Here is a 22,134-nt window from a genome sequence, read left to right as displayed (position 1 = left end):
CTCAGCAGCTCAAGTCTCGCGCACTTTCCTGCACCTGTCCTGCCCAGTACCTGAAAGCCCCACCCAGACCCTTAGTGGTAGCACAGAGGCCCTCTTCCTATTGGCTAGCTTCCCAGTGCCCACCTTCTCCTACCCTAACAGTATATAACTAATTGTCTGACGCAATAAAGAGAGGAGAGCATGTGAGAGCATCAGAGATCAGCAGAGAGATCTGATGCGCTTTCATGGTTAACACTGCTTCTGACTCAGCGTGGTTTTTTCTTCCCCGGTGATTGGGGGAGGGCTGGGTCTTCCACACTTACCATCTCGCTCAGCTCCCAGGGGACTACAGGCTGGCCCTGTGTGTCCCTCCCCGTTCCCGTGTTGGAATTGCCTTCCTTCAGACCCCTAGCATCTAGTGGCTGAGACACCCTCGCTAAAGAATACCAATGGCAACTATAAGACAAACATAAGCTTTACTAATTAGCTTTCTACACTAAGTTGGTAGCCTGCAAGGAGTCCAGATGTTTCAACTAAGCCAAGTTCATCAGGCTGGAGAAAATGCTCGTAAGCTGTCTTGCCAGGTTTCTCCATCATGAAGAATCCTGAAGGCTTTCTTAAGATTGTTTTCATAATGATTAACTGGAAACATTAAGTAAACAGAGGTTTCAGGTGAGGGAATCATCAGTGACATTACGTCATGTTCCATCTGGAATGGAGGAAGACCACACACTACCCATCCCTCTCCCAGACGAAGGCACTGAAGGAAGCCACTGCATGCATTGAGCGTGAAGACTGTATTAAACACTCCACATTTGAGGAGGGAGACGTCATCAGTACCCAGCCAAGGTACTCACACACAAAAAACAGGCTTGCGGTGCACGGGCTGCAATTTCTCATGAGAAAAATGGACCTCACAAGGAACCAAGTGAGCAGCATGGCATGCATGGCTGACCATCAAACGGCTAAGATGACAGTGTCGTGGGCAGTGGATACGCTGGCCTGAGACATTCATCTCCTTTGGTCTGTGCTGGCAGGCATGATTGACTAGAGACACTGGCTTTCGGGGAGGCAAGTCTGTCCCAGGGTGGTGATAGTGTGAGACCCTGCTCTCATGGACAGAGTGCCTGGGGCCAATGGGGCTGGTTTGGGGAAAAGACGCCCTGATGTTCTTTACTTGGCTTTGTTGTGGGTAAGGAGGAGCCAAGTGGTGGTGGGAATATCCAGCTGTGGGGGCCGGAACTTCATGTAAAGTTTTCTTAGATGCAGAAGGCTCCTGTGGAAGGCCCAGCTTTTCCTCTAGGATCCTTCCTACAGTGCTCATAAGTGCCTGTGCTTTAGGCACTCCACTCTGCTTGAGCGTTCTGCTTGTGGATAAGTCTTGCTTCTTAGTATTGGCCGACTGGATCTTGGGGTTTTGCTGGCAGTCTGCCTGACTTTTAGCTTTAGAGGAAAATAATGCCATAAAAAAATTCTTGATCCGATTTCCAAAATGAATCTCTGGAGGATGCTGTTCTTTCTCTGACGCAGATAGGGAAGAGTTCTTCCTTGCACTTCTTGCTTTCCTGACCTGGGCAGGAGAGTTCAAATTCTGGCCTTGCAAGGGCCTTGTTCCTGCAGGCTTTGCCTTCTGTATTCTGGGCCTCTCACAGCTCTTTGTTTCTTGGGGGCCATGAAACACCTTGCTGTACCACGGGCCTGGGGTGATGGAGGTCTTAGGTTCTTGCTTTGTGCTGGGCCCTCCCGTTCGTAATGGAGAGCTTGACTCATAGTGGACATGCTGCTTCCGGAAAAGTTCTGTGAGCTACTCAGAGAACTCTGTGAAGCCAGCACGTTGGTGTCAGTGTCGCAGTCCTGCAGGTTATCATCAAAAGGTGGACTTTCACTTGTACTGCTAGATTCTGCCTGGTCTTTCAGGCATGAACCTGGTGGATGCCTAGCAATCGAACTTCTGGAGGGTAATGGCGTTTCAGTGGTCCTCACAAATTCTAAGCTTCTAAGGTTCAGATTTTGTAAGTCTTTGTTGACTGTCAAGTTAGTGGGCTGTCTCTCTTCATCCTTGGCCATTTCAACTTCAGACTTGTCAGACGCAAAGACCTTTGCTATGGACACATTGTGGCAGAGGCTTTCTTTTTCCTGTGTCTCACATATGCCCATTATTGGGCTGGTATTTGTCTCTGGACTGCTTCCCTCTGATCCTGGCACAATGTCCTGGTGCCAGGTACTTCCTAAAAGGCTACACGTTTTGGAATTGGAGAGCAGTCCCTCTTTTTCTCCAGGTGGAGAGACCACTGAGGGATCACAGTGGTGACTACCCAGTGTTCTGCTCAGGGTTTCACGTGGTGGTGCTTGAGGAGGCTGTGTGGTATGACCTGATTTTTCTCTCCCTGGCATTTTTGGCAATTTGTCCAGAGCTTCTCCCTGGAATGCATCCCCCTTAGAGGTGAGATTGGCCCTGAAGTCACAACAGGCCAGGTGTGGAGAAGCTTCCCTGGAAAAGGGCACAGGGGGAGCCTTTTTTAAACTAAGGTGATTTATGGACTTGAGAATCTTTAGGGACAAGCCCCACTTGTGCTTCACCCAAAGCTTCTTGATATGCGCCTCCAGCAGCTGTTGGCTGGCAGCATCCAAGAGGAAAGCCTTCTGGGAGGAGCTCCTGCAGCTTTCCCTAGTATCCAAGGGTGCTTCTGTACCAGTAATGCTGGAGCTGGAGTTTTCAAGGGGAGCCAAGGCATGGTCTGTTGAGCCCCTGGAATGACTAACATGCAAAGGGACCTTGTCCCTGTTGATCTGATCCCATTTTTTTATTAAATGGGCTCTTAGGGCTTCTCCTAGACTATTCATACCTGAATAAATTGGGGGAAAATATTCAGAATCACTACGTGATGATCTCATCACGTCATTTTCTAATTCTCTCAGCGTGTTAGCTTGCACACCATCTGCTGAGCAGCTTTCTGCATCCCTGTCCAGTTGTGTGGCTACCCCAGTGCTGTGATGTTCCAGGTCCTTTCTGGAGTTCCCCCATTGCTGGGATGCAGAGCTCTCTGAGGTTCCCCTCTCTTGCCTTCTGCAGCAAACGTCTACATTCCTGGAGTTCTGTGAACACCCTGGCTTGTCCTCTGCCTGGTCTGTTACTCGGGATTTCTTCCCAGAAAACACCTGGGTCTCACAATTTCTTTTATGGAGGTGCTGGATGAGCCTCTCTTGGAGGTGGTTTTCCAGCTTCTTCCTCATTTCAACGTTGATGAATTCACCTGGAGTCTTGATAAAGTCTCTCTGGTGTAAGAGGCCCTGATCTTGTGTAAAGGCCTTGAGAGACTGATTGACCACAGCGGGTAGAATTCTCTGACTTTCCAGGTGCTGCCTGGCAAGGTGATGTTCTAGGTGTTGGACAACAGGTGGGACTGTACAGGAATTCACTGGAGGTGAATGAGAGGATAGGACTTGCATATAGGATGGGACATGAGCCTGAGCTTGGCTGTCAGCCAGTGGTGGAGACTGGGGCCAGGTCAAGGCAGGAGTGTAGTTTTGTGATTGGCTGAAGTGCTGCAGTAAGGGCTGGGGTGGAAAGTACTGTGGAAGTACATTATCTTGGTCTTGTGCTGGCATGAAATTATAGAAAGTATTGAATAGAACAAAGGGTAAGACTAGTGGCTGCCCAGATATTAGGACAGGAGCCACCAGGGACTCGCTGTGCAGAAAGGGAAGGCCCCAGAACAGCTGGCTGCATTTCTGTAAGACCATGGGGAGAAGCAGCTCCGGAGACTCAGGGAGCTGCTGGGATTCTCCCTTGGTGTTCCAGAAGGCCTGTGGGATGGCCGCGTCCTGGGCCCTGCCCAGTGACTTCATCATGTTCCCCAGAGAATCCAGAGGGTGTTCTTTCTCCTCCCCAGCGTTCTCCTTAGCCCTCTTACTAATCACTACCTCCAGCAGCTCCAGGATGTCAGAGTTGAGGGCTGGGCTAGGAGAAGGCACCCGAGAGCTGTTGGTTGGAGAGCCGCTCCGTGGGGTGCTTTCTGGTGGAACTTCCCTGAAGTTAGATGGAAGACCCGAGTTTGAGTCATGGCTGGGTGGAGTGCAGGCCACAGGTGGAGGAGAAAGAGAACGGGGAGGAGAAAGAGAACGGGGAGAAGGATGTTCTAGAGGAATCAACAGCTCTGGAGGCTGAGGCGCAGTGTGGTGTGACTGTGTCTCAGCAGGAACTGAGGAACATGTCTGGACTGGTGACAAGGTAGAGGCCAGAGGCTGCAAGCCCTCGTGGGAAGGAGCTGGGGAAGCCTTTGGGGACGCAGTGCTGGAGAAAGCGTCCTCTTCACAGTGTCCAGCTGCTGGTGGGCTGCAGCAGACGCTGATTTGACAACTTCACCTAGGGTGTCTCCTTTTAATAAGTGCCTGGAGCTGCTGTTGTCACTGAGCTTCCCTAGGTGGCTGCAGGAGACAGAGACAAACTTTCTTCAGCAACTGATAGGCCCAGGAGGATGGGCAATTGTGACTACCTGCTGTCTACCTACTGAAGCACACCCTGCCATCTTTTACACAGCCCCTAGACTTCTCTGTATCTCACATCTTCCTATCAGTGCCATCCTGTGCCAACCCGAAGTCTTCCTCAACCCCGAGATAACCCCATTCTCTAGAGAAGAAATGCAGGCTCAGTCACAAGAGGAAAATCCTTACCTGGTAAGAAGGGAAACTAGATCATGAATGTCCTCAAGCTCTTCCTGAGTGTCTCTGCAAGCTAGAAACACACACTGTGGTTATGGCAGACATGGGAGAACCCCTAGATTTTACAGGAGGGGGAATGAGACATTCCTTTGTTAGAGACCATGGAAGATCCACTGGATCTCAAATTTTTATTCATGGCCACAAGGCAGGTTCCAGTGCTAAGAGGGCTTAGAGAGGGGTAGTGCTTATTTACAAGGTGCTTTCATCTCTGCCAACCTCAGTGGCCGCAAAAGCTCTCTTGGATGGTAAGGAAAAGGATTTCATGTGTATTATAATGCTTAGGGATGTGAGTTTGTCCACACTGGGGCTTGGAGGTCACACCTTCCTATCTAGGCAGGCTTGCCTCAGCCTCCTAGCCCTCCTTTGTGACACACCTCCCTCTCAAGGAATGCTGTCTCATACATAGTCTCTTTAGTTCCTCCCCATGTGACAGACATCACTCTCCAAGGAATGTCTCCAAGGAATGTTTCTGGAGTTTTCTGGGTGGGAGCGTTCATTTCTTAGTTCAAGCGCCAGGACTGGCAGGGGAAAAAAAAAAAAAGGAAGAAAGAAAATGCACATGGGGTAAACGTTCTCTGCCAGTTAGATTTTAATTTTTGGATGCCTTTTATGCAAGTTAAAATGTTCTCAAAACTATGTGATGTTACCAATGCACCAATGCTCTGATCCAAAAATGGAAACACTAATGGTGTAATGTACTCCACGCTACAGAACTTGAGGTGTTACTTAAGTACAAGTATTCCTGTAGTGTTCCTCTTGATTTAGTCTGAAAAATAAATTCATGAGCTCTAAGAAGCTCATACAGGTAATACCTAATCCAGATCAGTTCTTGAAATATCCTTGAATTAATGCAATGCCCCAAAACCACACATATGAAAAATTTATAAATACATTCCTAAAATAGTAAACGGTATCTACAAGTGGAAACAGAACACTTAAAGTTGGATATTGCTCTGTCCTGGGTATAAAGTCTTGCATTTGTTAATTAAAGCCAAGAACAGTGGGGATATGACTGTTTTGAATTTATTCTGGCAAAGATACTACCATATTTGCTATTAGAATGAGTAACTGACACATTAGAAATCCCTTTGGAAGCCTCTTCCATTGTCATACAGGGTTGGACTTCGAAGGTATCATAGTTAAGGAGATAAATCTGGTAAAGTTAAGCTCATGGCATGCACTGTAGTTTACCACCTGGAGTGGTAGAGATAAAGACAAAGATGATTCCTCCTGTAGTGTATATTTTCAGCCATTTGTGAAGGCACAGAAGTTTGTGAGCTCGGTGGGGCTAAAGGGTTGAAGAATTATGCCAGGTTTCCAAGGACATTGCATTCTGCCTGTAAGAACTAGAGTTGGGGTGTGAAGTATGAAGACAGATTGGGGGTGTGCGTGCAACATGCTTTGTGGCATGAATACAGCCTTGGAATGGATGGGGAAGTGGCTTCTGAGACTCACCAGTTCTCAGGGGCCTGCATGGTGCAGTCAGCTACCAGGAACACTGAACGTTGTAAACATAAACTGGCTCCAGTCTTAAGAGAAGTGATCCCTAAATATCTCCAGGTTCTCCTGATGTTTTCCCTGGTCCGGCGTCAGAAGATCCACTGTTAGGTGGGCACTGAATGTAGACACCTGTTTCTTTTCCAAACTATGCCTGTGCATGGAGCAAGAGGTATCAAAGTCCATCTGCGGGGTAGTTTCACAGAATGACTTCCATTGGGATGTGTTAAGGAATTAAATATATGAATTTTTTTCATTCTCTGTGGCAGATTTTTTTTTGCCAGTTCTGGAGCTTGAACTCAGGGCCTGAGCACTGTCTTTGGGCATTCTCAAGGCTAGCGCTCTACCACTTGAGTCACAGCACCACTTCCAGCTTTTTCTGTGTGTGTGGTATAGAGGAGCTGAACCCAGGGCTTTGTGCATGCTAGGCAAGCACTCTACCTCTATGCCAAACTCCCAGCTCTCTGTGGCAGAATTTTAAGTCTCACTCAAAAGCAAATACTTAAAGATCCATTAATGCAAGTATGTATACACAGAATTAACATGCCAAAGAAATGAAAAGAAATGGCAGTTTCTTAGGGAGCTATGCTTAATGAAAAAAGCCTGAAACTGTATTTTACTTGAGAGGAAAAATAGAATAAGTAGATATAGAAGGGTGTCAAGGGTTTAGAAAGTTCAAGTCTCATTTCACTTAGTTTGGACAGATAAATCAATTATATTTTTTTCTGTCTATGGAAAATTTCACTTAGGTTTGGACAGATAAACCAATTATATATATGTTTTTCTGTCTATGGAAAGTTTCAGATTTCTTTTTTTAACATAGTTGCCATTTCATTGTAAAGTTTTTGTACAGAGAAATTCGGTCATATACATATATATATATATGCATGTATGCTTGCACAAGTTGAATGAAAATGTAGTATGGCAACTCATTATTCAAAATCCAATGCATTTCTAGAAGCTTGTAATTCACATTTGAGCATGAGCTTCAAAAAACAATCCTATTTATAATAGTACCACAAAGAATAAAATATTTAATAAATTAAAGATGTGCAGGTTTGTATGCTGACTTTTGAAAGACAGCTGAAAGAAGTTAAAAATATTCCCAAAGTAGAAATAAATCTCATCTGTTTATGGATGGATGATTTAATGTTTTCAAAGGTATTCCTCCAATTGACCTACAGATTTAATGTCAGGACTACTAAACTTCCAGTAGGTCTTTTTCTTTATTTGAAATAGCCTTAAACTGATATTAACATTCATATGGAATTTCTTTTTAAAATTTTTACTTTATTGTCTGGGTGATATATAGAGGGATTACTCCTACATTTGTAAGGTAGTGAGTACATTGCATCTTGAACATTATTACCTCTTGTAGTTTTTTTTTTCCCACTTTCCCTCTCCCCTCGTCCCAAGTTGTAAACTTCATTTTCAACATATTGCCTTGTGAAAATCACTGTTATGTTGGTCACCCTTTGTCCTTTGTCTCATCATCTTGTTTTTTTCCCTTTCCCTTCCCTAATTCACACAAAGAAATAAATGTATATATTATACACTAGGAACCAAAGTCAGATACAGTAATAACAGGGGATAAACCATAAGGGGGAAAAAGAGAGGAAAGAAATAACTTCACATAGTATACCTGGGTTGGTTCCATGTCACTGCTATGGTAAATAATGCTGCAATGAACGTGGTGGTGCTGGTAACTTTAGATGTCCTTGTTTCTGGACATTTGGGTAAATGCCAAGGAGTGGGATTGCTGGGTCACAGGGGAGCTCTATGTTTAGTCTTTTGAGGAATCACCATACTGCTTTCCAGAGTGGTTAGACAAATTTACACTCCCACCAACAGTGTAGTAGTGATCCCTCTTGGCCACATACCCGCCAGCATCTGTTGTTATTAGATTTCTTGATCGTGGCCCCTCTAACTGGAGTGAGGTAGAATCTCAGAGTTGTTTTGATTTGCATTTCTTTTATGGCCAGAGAAGTGTCTGTTGGCCATTCTTATTTCCTCTTCAGAGAAGTCTCTCTTTAAGTCTTTAGCCTACCTTTTAATGGGATGGTTGTTTCTTTGAGGATTTGTTTTTGAGAGATTCAATTGTTTGAGCTGTAGGTATATTTTGGATATGAGGCCCTTGTCTGTGGTATGGCTAGTGAAGCTCTTCTCCCACTCTGTGGACTTTCTACTTAACTTGCTAGCTATGTCCTTTGCCATATAGAATCTCTGCAGTTTAATGCAGTCTCATTTGTTTAACCTTTTTTTTCCCTTCAATTTGTTGTGCTTCTGGGCCTTTATTTTTTCTGGGCCTTTATTAAGAAAGTTTCGACCTGTGCCAAGGAACTCTAGTGTATCTCCTATTCCTTTCTGTAAAAATTTTCAGGTTATCTGCTTTTATCTCAGGGTCTTTGATCCATTTGGAATTGATTCTGGTACAGGTGACATGTAAGGATCCAGCTTTAGTTTTCTCTTTTCTTTTTTGCCAGTCCTAGGGCTTGAACTCAGGAACTTGGGGGCTCTCCTTGGGCTTTCTTAGGGCTAGTGCTCTACCAGTTGAGCCACAACACCTAGAGCTTCGTGCATGCTAGGCAACCACTCTATCACTGGGCCATACTCCAGCCCCTAGATACTTCTTATGAATTATAGCCATTTGATATTAGCCCTTATATTTTCAAAGTACAGATAATGTTTAGAAATATATGAGTTCTAATATATTAAGGAAGTAGCTGAAAAATTCACTTTTGATTTTCTACTTACACAATCAAAATATCTAGAAATGTGAGGTTATTTCCCATCCTTCTTATGTTTTTCTATATACTGGTAAGGTTTTTCAGTTCAGTATTTAAGTTTTGATTCCTAATCTTAAAAAATACTTTTTTTCTATTCAATAATCAGGTGCTGGTTTTATTTTTATTTGCCAGTATGAACCACTCATTACCTTTACAAAATAGTGGTTATTCGAAAGAAAATCATACAAACTTCCAGTTAAGCAAAACAGATGTAAATTCTCTGTAGTTATTTATTTCATGACTCGTACCTATGCTCTAAGCTTAGTGGCTATTCACATATCTTGTATTTGCGTGGAGAAAATGCCATACGAGGTGGGAAACTAGGCATTACTTTCCAACCTTGTGGTCAATAATGCCCCACAGATAGGTTCAATTCTGGTCAAACTTGAAATACTTACAATCATGGAAAACAGCAAATGCTACACATCAGATTTTAATTCTCAGGGAGAGCTTGCTATTATGCAGTTACTAGCATATCTCAGTCAAAACTGATGATTGCTGCAAATTCGAGCATTTTTTCTACCTGTTAACTAACAATGAAGAGAGATGAGGATGTAGAGGGTAGGAACAGTTTCATTGGTGTATGTTAACCTGTGTGTGATGATGATTTTTCCTTGTTCTTCAGGCAGTTGTGATGCTCCACTGGCCTCGGGCTTGCCTCGGCCCTCCTTCAGCAGCAGCTCAGAGCTGTCCAGCAGCCATGGGCCTGCATTTGCTAGTCTAAATAGGAGAGATGGTGAGTCTGCCATTGTCAGTCCACCCTCATCTCCTTCAAAGAATCTATATTCTTAGTTATTTTCCCTTCTTCTAGCTGAAAAACTAACTACGTAACTACTAACTACATAACTAAGCTATATAGCTCAACTTTTATATAATGTCCATTGAACATGCATGCATTTGAAGTTAAGGAAAAGATTAATCATATTATCATTTGCTGGCTTCCTTCATGCTTATAAGTTTGTATTTATTTTGTTTTAATATCTTTACCCTGTACTAAATGACAGTAAATGTTCATGAGGGAAACTGAAAGAAAAGATATATTGGAGTCATATATTATTTCCAATTATTTCATTCTGTTTTAGTTGTAAAATATTTCCTTTAAAAAAATTCTATGAGATTAGTCAAGTGATCTGGTCATAAAAAATAACCAAAACTAAAACCAATAAAGGCATGAGCCAATTTCAGAACTACTGAGGAAAGTAACGAAGGTAACACATGATGCCTCTCTGGGATGTGCTTGTGGTTGGGAGATGCCCAAGTCCCAGGATGTACCTCAGTAGGGGGAAGTCCGCAATCCACCATTGAAAATAAGGATTCCTGTCCATCCTAACCTTGTGAAGGAAGATATAGGCTCACTCTTTGAAAATGTATTAGTCTATTCATGCTAGCCTAGTATTACTGAGTACCTTGCTTTTCCTATTGACCAAATAAGAGTTTAGTAGATTGACTAAATGAATGCAGGGAGACCCACAGATTCTGTTACACTCTCTATTTGTTAAATTTTATTTTCTCTCATATAATTTTAATTGTAATTAATAGAGGGCTTACGTTTATATTCACCAGATAGAAGGTGCAGTACTTCACATGCATTGCTACCCTTTATCATGTTTTTGTCCCCATTTCCCTTCCCCAACCCTTCCCCTGTTTCACTCTCTTTTAACCTACCTTTCTTTCTTTCTTTTGTTCTTTCAAGTAGATTACAAAGAGATTTCAATTTCTTACTTCGCAGTTATGAGGACAATGCATCTTTTTCATATATATATTATTTCATATATTTTTATTGTAATTAATAGAAGGGTTACATTATATTCACCAGATAGAAGGTGCATTACTTCCCATATATTGATACCCTTTCTCATGGCTTGGCCCCGTTTCCCTACCCCCCTCACCCCTCATCTTGTTTTCTCCCCTTCCCTATCCAATTTCAAATAACCAAATACACATATATCCAATATATCAGATAACAAAATGAAACACTGTAACAATATGAGATAACCAAGGGGCAGCAAAAGAGATGAGTGATAACATAGTACATTAAGGACAACAATCACTCATTGTATGGCTCCTTCATTCTCCATTTCTCCCTTCCCATTCATACCCTAAAGCTATGTAGCTCAACGTTTATTTAATGTCCATTGAACATGCCTGCATTTGTTCGCCTTCCTCCCTCTATTCATGTGATTCCCTTTTATTGCCTCCCCTCACCTATTTCCCCTTCCTGATATTCATTTTATTGAACAGTTCATTAGTTGTTCAGTTGAGTTTTAATGGGAAAGTTAATTTTTTTATGCATGATGAATGAGCTTAGGAACTGCAACTTAAAGTTAATGCTGCCGCATGTGAATTAATTGTTAGAATAACTACAGAACTGAATATTTCAAAGATCATGGATTAGTAATAGCTTGAGTTCATTGTGCCCATGTGCCAAGCACGGGGTCTTATTAATGATCAGAAAGGCTGGTGGAATTCCTTGGTACCACATACATAGAAAAAAGCCAGAAGTGGTGCTGAGGCTCAAGTGGTTGAGCTCTAGCCTTGAGAAAGCCCAAGGACAGTGCTCAGGCCTTGAGCACAAGCCAAGGACTGGCAAAAAATTAAAAATTTATATCTCTCCATGAAACAAATATCAGCTAAAGTTACATTTTCAAAACAGTGATTTCTATTCTAGTGGTCATTCTAATGTCAATCTAATATCTCAACTTCCTAATGGCTTCCAAATGATTACAGTAATCAAGTAAGTCCTGAAGTTAGTTTAAAGAGGTTTAGGGGTTATGTGTTCTGTTTCTGACTTGTAGAGACAGAAGAGTATGGGTTCCTTGATTTGAGCCTTGGGTACTGTAGAGGCTATAAACACTAGGAGGAAAAAAATCCAAAGTAAAAGTTCAACTTACTTCCAATATATTTAATTAAAACAACTCATGTCTGACATATCATTATGATATTAACAGGTCAGCTATAGTTGTTTGAAGAAAATAAAAAGAGCTCAGTGATCTAGAAATGTAACGGAGACAATACATTCCTGAGTTCATCTAACTTGGAATAAGTCCTGCTTAGGAAGTTTGAAGAAGCTGACATTACAAACATAAGAGATGGATAAATTACTCACTTGCTCACACTCTAGTACATGTTGATGCTGTATATATCCTGTATATATATATATATATATATATACATACATACATATATATATGCTGTATAAGAATCTTCAGAAACTACTCAGAAAAGAGACAGTTGAACAATAAAGTGAAAAATGGTAAGGCCACAGCCCTGTTAGAAGTATTTGGGGGGTAGAACTGCTTAGCACGGACTTTTCATGTGGTTTATGTTGTACCTGCAGAAGAGCCCAGGCAAAGCAGAACACTGGTCACAGAAAGTGTTTGCCTATTTTTTTTCTCACTTGTGTGACTTTTGTGACTCTGCATCAGTTGGTCTGGGAAGGGAATATGAGGTGCAGGACATAAGATTACTTAGGGCAGCAACCCACCAGTCTGCCTCCCCCTCACTGCAGGGCCTACACAGCTGCTGCTGCAATCATCCATCTGTGGACACGATCAAAACAGTCTACAAAGGGTAGGAACATTTCTGTATACAGATCAACAAGATGTGGTATTTATACACAATGGGATTCTATGCTGCTGTCAGAAAGAACGACATTGCCCCATTTGTAAGGAAATGGAAAGACTTAGAAAAAATCATATTAAGTGAAGTAAGCTAGACTCAAAGGAACATAGGCTCAATGGTTTCCCCCATTTGTCATAATCAGTAGAAACCTTGGACTCTCCTAGCAGAGATTTGCAATAGAGCAAAACCTTGATACATAAGGCCATATAGTATGACGCTAAATGAAAGGACCTCTAGGATATAGAAACAAAAGCCATATAATGAATGATTGTTGTCCTTAATGTACTATGTTATCTCTCATCTCTTTTGCTGTCCCTTGGTTATCTCATTACAGTATCTCACTTTGTTACCTGATATATTGGATATATTTTTATTTTGGTTATTTGAAATTGGATAGGGAAGGGGCAAAACAAGATGAGGGGTGGGGGTGGGGGGGAGGGAAATGGGGATCAAGACATGTGAAAGGGTATCAATGTATGGGAATTAATACACCTTCTATCTGGCAAATATCATGTAACCCTTCTATTAATTACAATAAAAATATTAAAAAAAGAAAAAAAAGAAATGGGGCTTGAAAAGAAGTAAAAGATTCCAGCCTGAGTAAGTAAAGATTTCAGTGTCATGATGACCCTCAGATAACTAGAAAACAAGGAACATTTTGAGATGGAAAAGCTGTTTTAGTATAATTTAACTTGCAATGTACTGGTGATATCCTCAGTAATTATAAATTTGGTTTTGATAACTTTACAGCCTTCCTGCCTCCCTCTTTCCTTTTCTCTTTGGCTTCTTCTTCCCACATTCATATTTTCTTTCTTCCCTCCTTTTCTTCTTCTCATCCGTTCTTTTCTCCTTCCTTTCATTTTTTTGAAATGGTATGATGACTTTTTTTCTTTCTTTTTGCCAGTCGTGGGGCTTGAACTTAGAGCCTGGGCACTCTCCTTGGACATTTTTGCTCAAGGCTAGTGCTCTGCCACTTGAACCACAGCACCACTTCCGGCTTTTTCTGAATATGTGGTACTGAGGAATCGGACCCAGGGCTTTGTGCATGCTAGGTGTGCACTGTACCATGCTCCCAGCCCCTTAAAATTCTTTTAAGTTTAATATCATTTTATCAGCACATAGTAATTGTACATATTATGGAATGCAGTGTGAAATTTTCAGATATGTATGGACTGCATAATGGCGATAAAGGGTAAAAGCATACAAATCATTTCTAATATCATGTCTCTGTAGCAAAACATTCAAAATCCTCTCTTGTAGCTATCTTAAAATATATATTAGTTGCTAGGCGCAGTGGCTCATGCCTGTAATCCTAGCTACTCAGGAGGCTGAGATCTGAGGATCATTTCAAAGCCAGCCCTGGCACTAAAGTCTATGAGACTCTTACCTCCAATTAACCACTAGAAAACCAAAAGTGGTGCTGTGTCTCAAGGGGTAGGGCATTAGTCTTGAACTGAAGAGCTCAGGGACAGCGTCCAGGCCCAGAGTTCAAGTCCCACGACCGACAAAAAATAGAAAAGAAAATAAATATGCATTAGTGCAGCCAGCCTGTTGTTCTCTAGAAAATCAGAACTTACGTGCCCTGGCTAATTATAATTTATTGTGATTTGTACCTATTAAATAATAGCTTTTACCCTCCCCTTCCTACTTATTTTCCCAGGCTCTGAAGGCTATGTAACCATTATTTTACTCTCAGTTACTATGAGACCAACTTTTTTTTTCTTTTTCTTTTGTTTTTTCTTTTTCTTTTTTTCCATATATTTTTATTGTAATTAATAGAAGGGCTACATTATATTCACCAGATAGAAGGTGCATTACTTCACACACATTGATACCCTTTCTCATGTCTTGGTCCCCATTTCCCTCCCCCCATCCCCACCCCTTATCTTGTTTTCCCCCTTTCCCTATCCGATTTCAAATAACCAAATACGTATATATGCAGTATATCAGATAACAAGGTGAAATACTGTAACAATATGAGATAACCAAGGGACAGCAAAAGAGATGAGAGATAACATAGTACATTAAGGACAACAATTGCTCATTATATGGCTTTTGTTTCAATATCCTGGAGGTCCTTTCATTTAGCATCATACTATATGGCCTTATGTATCTAGGTTTTGTTCTATTGTAAATCTCTGCTAGGAGAGCCCAAAGTTTCTACTGCTTATGACAAATGAGGGAAACCATTGAGCCTATGTTCCTTTGAGTCTGGCTTACTTCACTTAATATGATTTTTTTCTAAGTCTTTCCATTTCCTTACAAATGGGGCAATGTCGTTCTTTCTGACAGCAGCATAGAATTCCATTGTGTATAAATACCACATCTTGTTGATCCACTCATCAATTGAGGGACATCTGGGTTGGTTCCATATCTTTGCTATGGTAAATAGTGCTGCAATGAACATCATTATGCTAGTGGATTTAGTATGCCTTTGTTTCTGGACGATTGGGGAATTGCTGGGTCATAGGGGAGCTCTATGTTTAGTCTTTTGAGGAACTGCCATACTGCTTTCCATAGTTGAGACCAACTTTTTTTACATTCATTGTACTGAATAAAATCATTTCAGTACTTTCTTTGCCTGGTCATTTCTCTTGACCTTCTCCTCTAGGCTCCTCTTTCAGAGATTGTCTTTTCTAATCCTTTTTCTGTATAAACCTGTAGACAACAAGATGCCAACTCAAACCCAGCATAACTGGAATAAGAAACAGCTATTTTGGCTCTACAATCTACCAGGAAAACTTTAGATATGTATGTAGTTGAAAAATAATAATTTGATCTTGAGACATTTTAAATATATTGGGATTAATCTTGTTTAATATTTTCTTTGAGTGCAGAACTGTGATTATCACTTAGAAATAGTTTTTTTTTTAAATAGATGGCAGCCATACCTTAAAAGCACAGCATATGGTAGAATTACTTTTACCTTACTTAGCCTATATTTGTATACAGAAATGTCACAGTTAATGAAAGTATTAATATGTTTATTTTCATTATATCTTATTTTGAGCATAATTACTAATGTCATGTTAAAAAAAAAAAGCCAATGCACTAGCCTATGGAGCTTTGAGAAAGTCAGCACATAGACTGCCTTTTATCCTGGGACATGTAAGCATGCCCAGAGTCTGCTTCTGTCTTGTGGTTATTGTTACTGGGTTAAGTAGAGTAAGATTGGTACTTGAGTTTTCATAAAGGGATTTCTTGTTCTGGTGAATTCATCTCTGATTTCTTGCTCCGGAGAGTGGACTAATGCGTAGAAGGGTTATGAGACTATCATAGATTCAGTAATCTAGCAAATGATTTACAGAACTAAACACATAGTCTGTAACACTGAAAGGAGCAAAGCCCAGTTAGCAACCAGAAAAGGCATTCCAGGTAAAACTAAGGAAAACGGACTGAAGCCTTGGTGACTGCCCCTCCCTCCTAACCCACTCCTCCACCCCCAGCCCATGAGTATGCTCAGTTAGTTCCTCTGGTAATGAGTGTGACAACACACCTAAAATGATGACCAGTACTCCAGCCTAGGCTTGTGTGTGTGTGTGTGTGTGTGTGTGTGTGTGTGTGTGTGTGTACGTGCACTTGTGTGGGACTTGAACTCAAGGTCCAGGCACTGTCTTTGAGCTTTTATGGTTGAAGGCTTAGCTCTCTACCACTTGAGCCACAGCTCCACTTCTGGAGTCTCAGGCTTTCCTGCTCAGACTTTGAGCTGTGACTCTTAGATCCAGCCTCCTAAGTAGCTAGAATCACAGGCATGAGCCATTGGTGTACCCCACTGTTTTTGTGGGTTTTTTGATGCCAGTCCTGTGCCTTGAACTCAGGGCCTAAGCACTGTCCTTGGGCTTTCTCAAGGCTAGAGCGCTACCACTTGAGCCACAGCACCTTCTGACTTTTTCCTATGTATGTGGTACCGAGGAATCAAACTAGGTCTTTGTGCGTGCCAGGCAAGCACTCCTGCCACTAGGCTAAACTCCCAGCCCCTTTAGTTTATTTTTGATCAGTACTGAAGCTTTAAATTTAGGACATGATGCTTGCTCAGGTGGTACCTGGCTCCCAGATTATTATGAAGGGACCATATTTGGGAGCATCTTCTCTGTAGAATATAACCAAACTCAAAGTTCCTATAGAATTCCCATACAATAGGCATTTGTGTGGCATAGTGTTTAGGCATTATGAAGTCACTCTTATCAGTTCTGAGGGAAATGAGAACCATCCCTACATGCCGTTTTCAACTTATGAGCCATTTTCAACTCAAGAGCCAGCCTCATGTATGACTTTTCATGGCTGACTCAAGGTCATGTGTCTGACAAACACATGAGCCTTGTCTTTGGCATGTGGCTTTTTTTCAGTCTTTTTCACCCTAGAGCTTCCATATAATCTTTCAAGTTGTTATTTGGATCTAATGAGCTGACTAGATAAGCCCTCCCCCTCCCCCCAGAATCTTAGGCAAACACACCTGGAAAAAGCCTGTGCTGAGGGGAACAGAACACACCCAGCTGGGCATGATGATGCAAACCCAGCACTCAAGGTACAGAGACAGAAGGATCATGAGTTCAAGGCCAAACAGATACAGAGGCCAGGCTGAAGCCGGGTGTGGTGGCTCACTCCTGTAATCCTAGTTACTCAGGAGGCTGAGATCTGAGGATCATGGTTCAGAGTCATCCCAGGCACTAAAGTCCACAAAACTTATGTACAGGTAGCCACCAGAAAACAAGAAGTGGCCTGGTGGCTCAAGGGGTAGGGCGGTAGCCTTGAACTGAAGAGCTCAGGGACAGTGCCCAGGCCCAGAATTCAAGACCCATGATCGACCAAAAAACAAAACAAAACAAAACAGAAAAAAAACCCCAAAACAAAATCAGAGGCCAGGCTGGACTACAGAGGGGGATTCTGTGTCAAAAATAAAAATGAAACTTAAAACAATACCTACTATGTTATTGTGAGGGGACAAACAAGTGTATAGAGGCATGATCGTATTCTGAGTGAAAATGGCCCTTTACTACAAAAATTAAGTTTCCAAATGTCATATGAAATATGTTGCTTCTAACTGGGAAGGAAATAGTGTTAAGAAACCTAGACTATCAATTTCCTACAGCAAAGGATATCTGTCTTCTTTTTTGGGTTAATATTTCTACCAGAAGGTAAAACTGAATAGTAAAAGCTTGTAACTTGACACGGTACTTTATAAAAGTGTTATTCCAAAAATATTCAATGCTTATATTTGATCTTTAAAAAGTACAGGTACAGGGCTGGAAGCATGGCCTAGTGGTAGAATGCTTGCCCAGCATATACGAAGCCTTAGGTTTGATTCCTTGGTACCACATACACAGAAAAAGCCAGACATAGGTCTGTGGCTGAACTGGTAGAACACTAGCCCTCAACAAAAGTGCTCAAAGACAGTGCCCAGGCCCTGAGTTCTAGCCCCAGGACTGGCAAAAGAAAAAGAAAAAGGTACAAAAGCTAGTCATTGAGAGCTATAGTTAGGGCCCTGTGTCTTTTATCCTCATTGGCCCTGGACTGGGGTTAATGCCAGAGCTAGCATTAAGAATTCTTTGCGTTTCTGGTTTCCTGACACTGCTTAGAGTTGAGGGAAAGGATTTAGGGAGTGAGCTAGCCTTTAAGAACAGCATGTTGATGCGTATAGGTGCTGAAGGAAGCGGTCAGCACATCTGAATAAACAGCAGTGGTTTACTTAAGGAAGCCAGCCTGTGCCAGTTACCCAGCAGAACAAGGCGCATTGCTCAGAGAGGTGGAGGCAGTTTCCAGCAGATGATTGATTCTTCCAGGGATTCCCGGGGAACACCAATGCAGACAGCGTGGTACATCACAGTCTCCAGCCGCCCTTCGAAGCCAGGTTCCTGCGCTTCCTGCCCTTGGCCTGGAACCCCAAGGGTAGGATCGGGATGCGTGTTGAAGTGTATGGATGTGCATATCATAAGTGGTTTTACTGTGGCCTGAGGTCAGCATACATGTGTTGTAAAAACCTAGCCTTTCGGGCCTTTCCAGCTATTCAAGTAGAACCATTCTTTATGGTAGGAAATTTAACAACTTAGGTTTGAGATTCAGCCATGAAACAGATTCTAAAAAAATTGCAATCTTAGAAATTAAAAGTTCAATAAATCAAAAGTTAAAAAGTATGCAGGAGAACCAGGAGCATGGCCTAGTGGTAGAGTGCTTGCCTAACATGCACGAAGACCTGGGTTCAGTTCCTCGGTACCACATACATAGAAAAAATTGGAAGTGGTAGTGGTAGAGCACTAGCTTTGAGAAAGCTTAAGAACAGTGCTCAGACCCTGAGTTCAAGTCCCAGGACTGGCAAAAAAAAAAAAAGAATTTAAAAAGGCTGGGAGTTTGGCCTAGTGGTAGAGTGCTTGCCTAGCATGCACGAAGACTCGGGTTTGGTTCCTCAGTACCACATACATAGAAGAAGCCAGAAGTGGTGCTGTGGCTCAAATGGTAAAGCTCTAGCCTTGAGAAAGCCCAAGAACGGTGCTCAGACCCTCCAGGACTGGTAAAATAAACAAACAATACCAAATTGAATAGGAAACATCACCAATACACTAGATTTAGTAGAAGAAAGAATATAAATAGCTGGGTATAGTATTGTATGCTTGTAATCTCATTACCCATGAGGGTAATATATGAATGAGGATATGGGTTCGAGGACAGATTGAGAATACAGTAACAATCTGCATTATACTCATAAATTGGTATGCTGATTTGAAATCCCTCTGTACAGCTACTTTAATGAAATGTATGTGTATGGTAACCATAACTTTCTAGGAAATGAAAGAACATTAGGTCTATGGGTGTAGCTTAGCGACAGACTGTTTGCCTAGTGTGCACAAGGCTCTTGTTTCTGCCTCCCTAGCACAAAAATATTAAATAAAAATAAGCAATATATACTATTAGCTAGGAAGATGTGAGCTTGATATGTTATTGCTTTCTTTTCTGTTTTCATGCTCTTTTAAGGACAGCTGCTGTGTCTTTTTAATTTGTGAGATATGAAAAAAATAAGGGATTTTTCATAAGCAATGCAAATCTTTTTGAAAATGTATTATGGTAATGCTGAGTTTTGAGAGATGTCCTCTTTCTTTTCGTGACTCCGTTTGCCAGCGGGTGTAAGTAAGCGGGTGTAAGTAAGCTGCTGTAGCCTTTCAGCTAAGCAGTAATGCGGACTCACTGGACCACAGGGACACTGTGCCGGAGTGCTAAAGACTGCTCGTGGTTGATCTCGTGTTTCCTAGATGGGAAAAGTCTGAAACAAGGGGTCCATGTGGACACAGAAGCCATGCATGTGCTCACTGACATACTTTAGGGAAGGTGCAGAGAAGGCATCTTGGAGTGGATGTGGGTGGCAGTGAGGAAGGAATATGCTTTGTGTGTACATTCCGGTGACCACTTACACATTCCAGTGCACCCAACACAAGTGTCTTATCAGTCACATGTTTGTGTCTTTCATTGTAGACTCAGAAGTGGTTCATTTTGATGGGAAAAGTTCTTTGCTGTATACCTTTCATCAGAAATCCACACGTCCAACAAAGGAAGTCCTTTCTCTGAAATTTAAATCCAGAAAGCGTGATGGGATTCTGCTGCATAGGCAAGGACGAAATGGCAAGTGTTTCCATCCTGGAATTTGCTCAAGGAAAACTCGTCCTGTCCCTCAATTCAGGTAGAAATGTCATGGAAGTGTTTCAGAAAACACCATTATTTAGATGAATGTATTTTATGCTTAAATTTTCAGTAAATAGTGACTTCTTCCTGAAACTAAATCCATGAAAAGTGAAGGGAGGCTTTACAAATAGTTGTGCGGAGTCCTTTATAGAAACAGCATCTGCAGTTCAGGGGAACAAAGGTTGCCATACAGTTGAGGACTAGTAACATGAACATGTTTGTATCTGAACTGTATGTCTCCACAGTTGAATTGTATAGGAACCTCATTAGCTGATCAATCGTAGCTGCTGATAATGTTATAAAGACACAAATGTATCATTGTAAAATTCTGAGATACTGCTAGTAATAGGGTCATAAGAAGAAAAGAGTTTCAACTTAGATGAAAATACAATGAATAACGATAATAATAATACAAAGGAATGGCAGACCGAGTGGCACACACCTATAATTCTAGCACTGATGCAGCTGAGAAAGAAGAAATCAGGGATTTTAGGCCAGCCTAATATGTGGTAAGATTCTGCCTCCAAAACACCCAAAGAGAAATTATTCAAGGTCAAAAGTAGATTGTGTTCAAAATAAAGGTTAATCCAGGTAGTGTACATCTACTTAAGAGGTGGAGATAGAGACCAGGAGTTTGGCCTACTGGTAGAGTGCTTGCCTAGCATGCACGAAGACCTGGGTTCGAGTCCTCAGTACCATATGTGTAGAAAAAAGCCAGAAGTGGTGCTGTGGCTCAAGTGGTACAGCTGAGAAAGCCCAAGGACAGTATTCAGACCCTCAGTTCAAGGCCCAGAACTGGCAAAGAAAAGAGATGGAGATAGATAGGAAGGATCATAGTTTGAGGCCAGCTTTGACAAAAAAACGAGACCCACCCCAACAAAAAGCTGGGTGCTTTATGTCTGTTGTCCCAGCCTCACAAGGAAAGAAATGTAAGTAGGAGAATCATGGTCTGGGGTCTATCCTGGGTAAAATGCAAGACTATTTCCAAATTAACCAAAGCCAGAAAGGCTTGGGGGATAATCTTGAGTGGAGGAGTGCTTACAGCACTGAGTTCAAACTCCAGTTCTGCCAAAAAAAAAAAGTAAAGGATTAAGATAAAACAATTAGCTAAATACTTCTTCAGATGGAAGATGATAAGCAAGCTGTAATTGTGAGACATTATAGACTTCTATTTATTTATTTATTTATTTCTGTGGGTCGTGGGGTTTGAACTCTGGGCTTGGGCACTATCCCTGAGCTCTTCAGTTCAAGGCTACTGATCTACCCCTTGAGCCACAGCGCCATTTCCGGTTTTCTAGTGGTTAGAGATAAGAGTCTCACAGTCTTTAGTGTTCAGGCTAGCTTTGAACCACGATCCTCAGATCTCAGCCTCCTGAGTAGCTAGGATTACAGGCGTGAGCCACTGCATCCGGCTTAGAATTCTTTACTAGAAACCACAGTTCTCTTTTCAGGTGAGGCTAACATGCCCTCCTTTGATGCACAGCAGTCCTCAGCCTGGGCAGCCTGCTGGATGACCAGCACTGGCATTCCCTTCTCCTGGAGCTACACAACACACATGGCAGCCTCACTGTGGACAAGCACGCTCGGCTTTTCCAGGCACAGCCAGGATCCAGCTATCTGGATCTTGATTATAAGGTGGCACAATTACTTAAGTGTATCAGATTATAAAATATAGTCTCCTAGAGAAAATAGTATTACATAGAGCAATACCCATCCCTCTCTAGAAATTCAGACTCTGGTGGGCTACTTGTATGGCCATCACATAGTGGGAGATACATATACATGGGCCACTTCAGTGGTGACACAGATCTACACAGCCACAGCATCACTAAGTGAGAAACCTTATAGAGACTACCTTGTC

At 42.0% G+C, this 22,134-nt stretch overlaps 2 protein-coding genes across 2 annotated transcripts in view; one reads left to right on the top strand and one right to left on the bottom strand.

Moving 5' to 3' along the window:
* Positions 1-462: 462 nt before the first annotated feature.
* On the bottom strand, positions 463-3,831 carry LOC150065225 (spermatogenesis-associated protein 31A3-like). The gene is made up of 3 exons (XM_090329341.1): positions 1,671-3,831; positions 935-1,422; positions 463-621 (listed from the first exon to the last, which is right to left on the bottom strand). Exons 1-3 carry the CDS (start codon positions 3,829-3,831, stop codon positions 463-465), a joined length of 2,808 nt encoding a protein of 935 aa, XP_090185467.1.
* Positions 3,832-6,174: 2,343 nt separating this feature from the next.
* The window catches only part of LOC150065224 (contactin-associated protein-like 3), a 55,605-nt gene continuing 39,645 nt past the window's right edge, over positions 6,175-22,134 (top strand). Inside the window, 6 exon segments of the mRNA XM_090329340.1 lie at positions 6,175-6,304; positions 9,610-9,720; positions 18,297-18,548; positions 20,067-20,224; positions 20,226-20,271; positions 21,730-21,908. Coding sequence (XP_090185466.1) covers positions 6,175-6,304; positions 9,610-9,720; positions 18,297-18,548; positions 20,067-20,224; positions 20,226-20,271; positions 21,730-21,908 — 876 coding nt within the window.

This window comes from Megascapheus bottae, chromosome 3 (genome assembly GCF_031878675.1).
Source record: "Megascapheus bottae isolate mThoBot1 chromosome 3, mThoBot2.hap1, whole genome shotgun sequence".
Classification (NCBI taxonomy): Eukaryota; Metazoa; Chordata; class Mammalia; order Rodentia; family Geomyidae; genus Megascapheus; species Megascapheus bottae.
The sequence above is the reverse complement of the archived record's forward strand: the minus strand, read 5'-3'. Positions and strand labels throughout refer to the sequence as shown.

Bases quoted from the DNA above. Each gene is read 5' to 3' on its own strand.
- LOC150065225 (XM_090329341.1), bottom strand. From the start codon at position 3,831: ATGATGAAGTCACTGGGCAGGGCCCAGGACGCGGCCATCCCACAGGCC. The intron at 1,423-1,670 runs GTACAGCAAGGT...TTTCCTCTAAAG, and splicing joins TCCATCACCCCAGGCCCGTG to CTAAAAGTCAGGCAGACTGC. The intron at 622-934 runs GTCAGCCATGCA...TAATGTTTCCAG, and splicing joins GTCATCTTAGCCGTTTGATG to TTAATCATTATGAAAACAAT.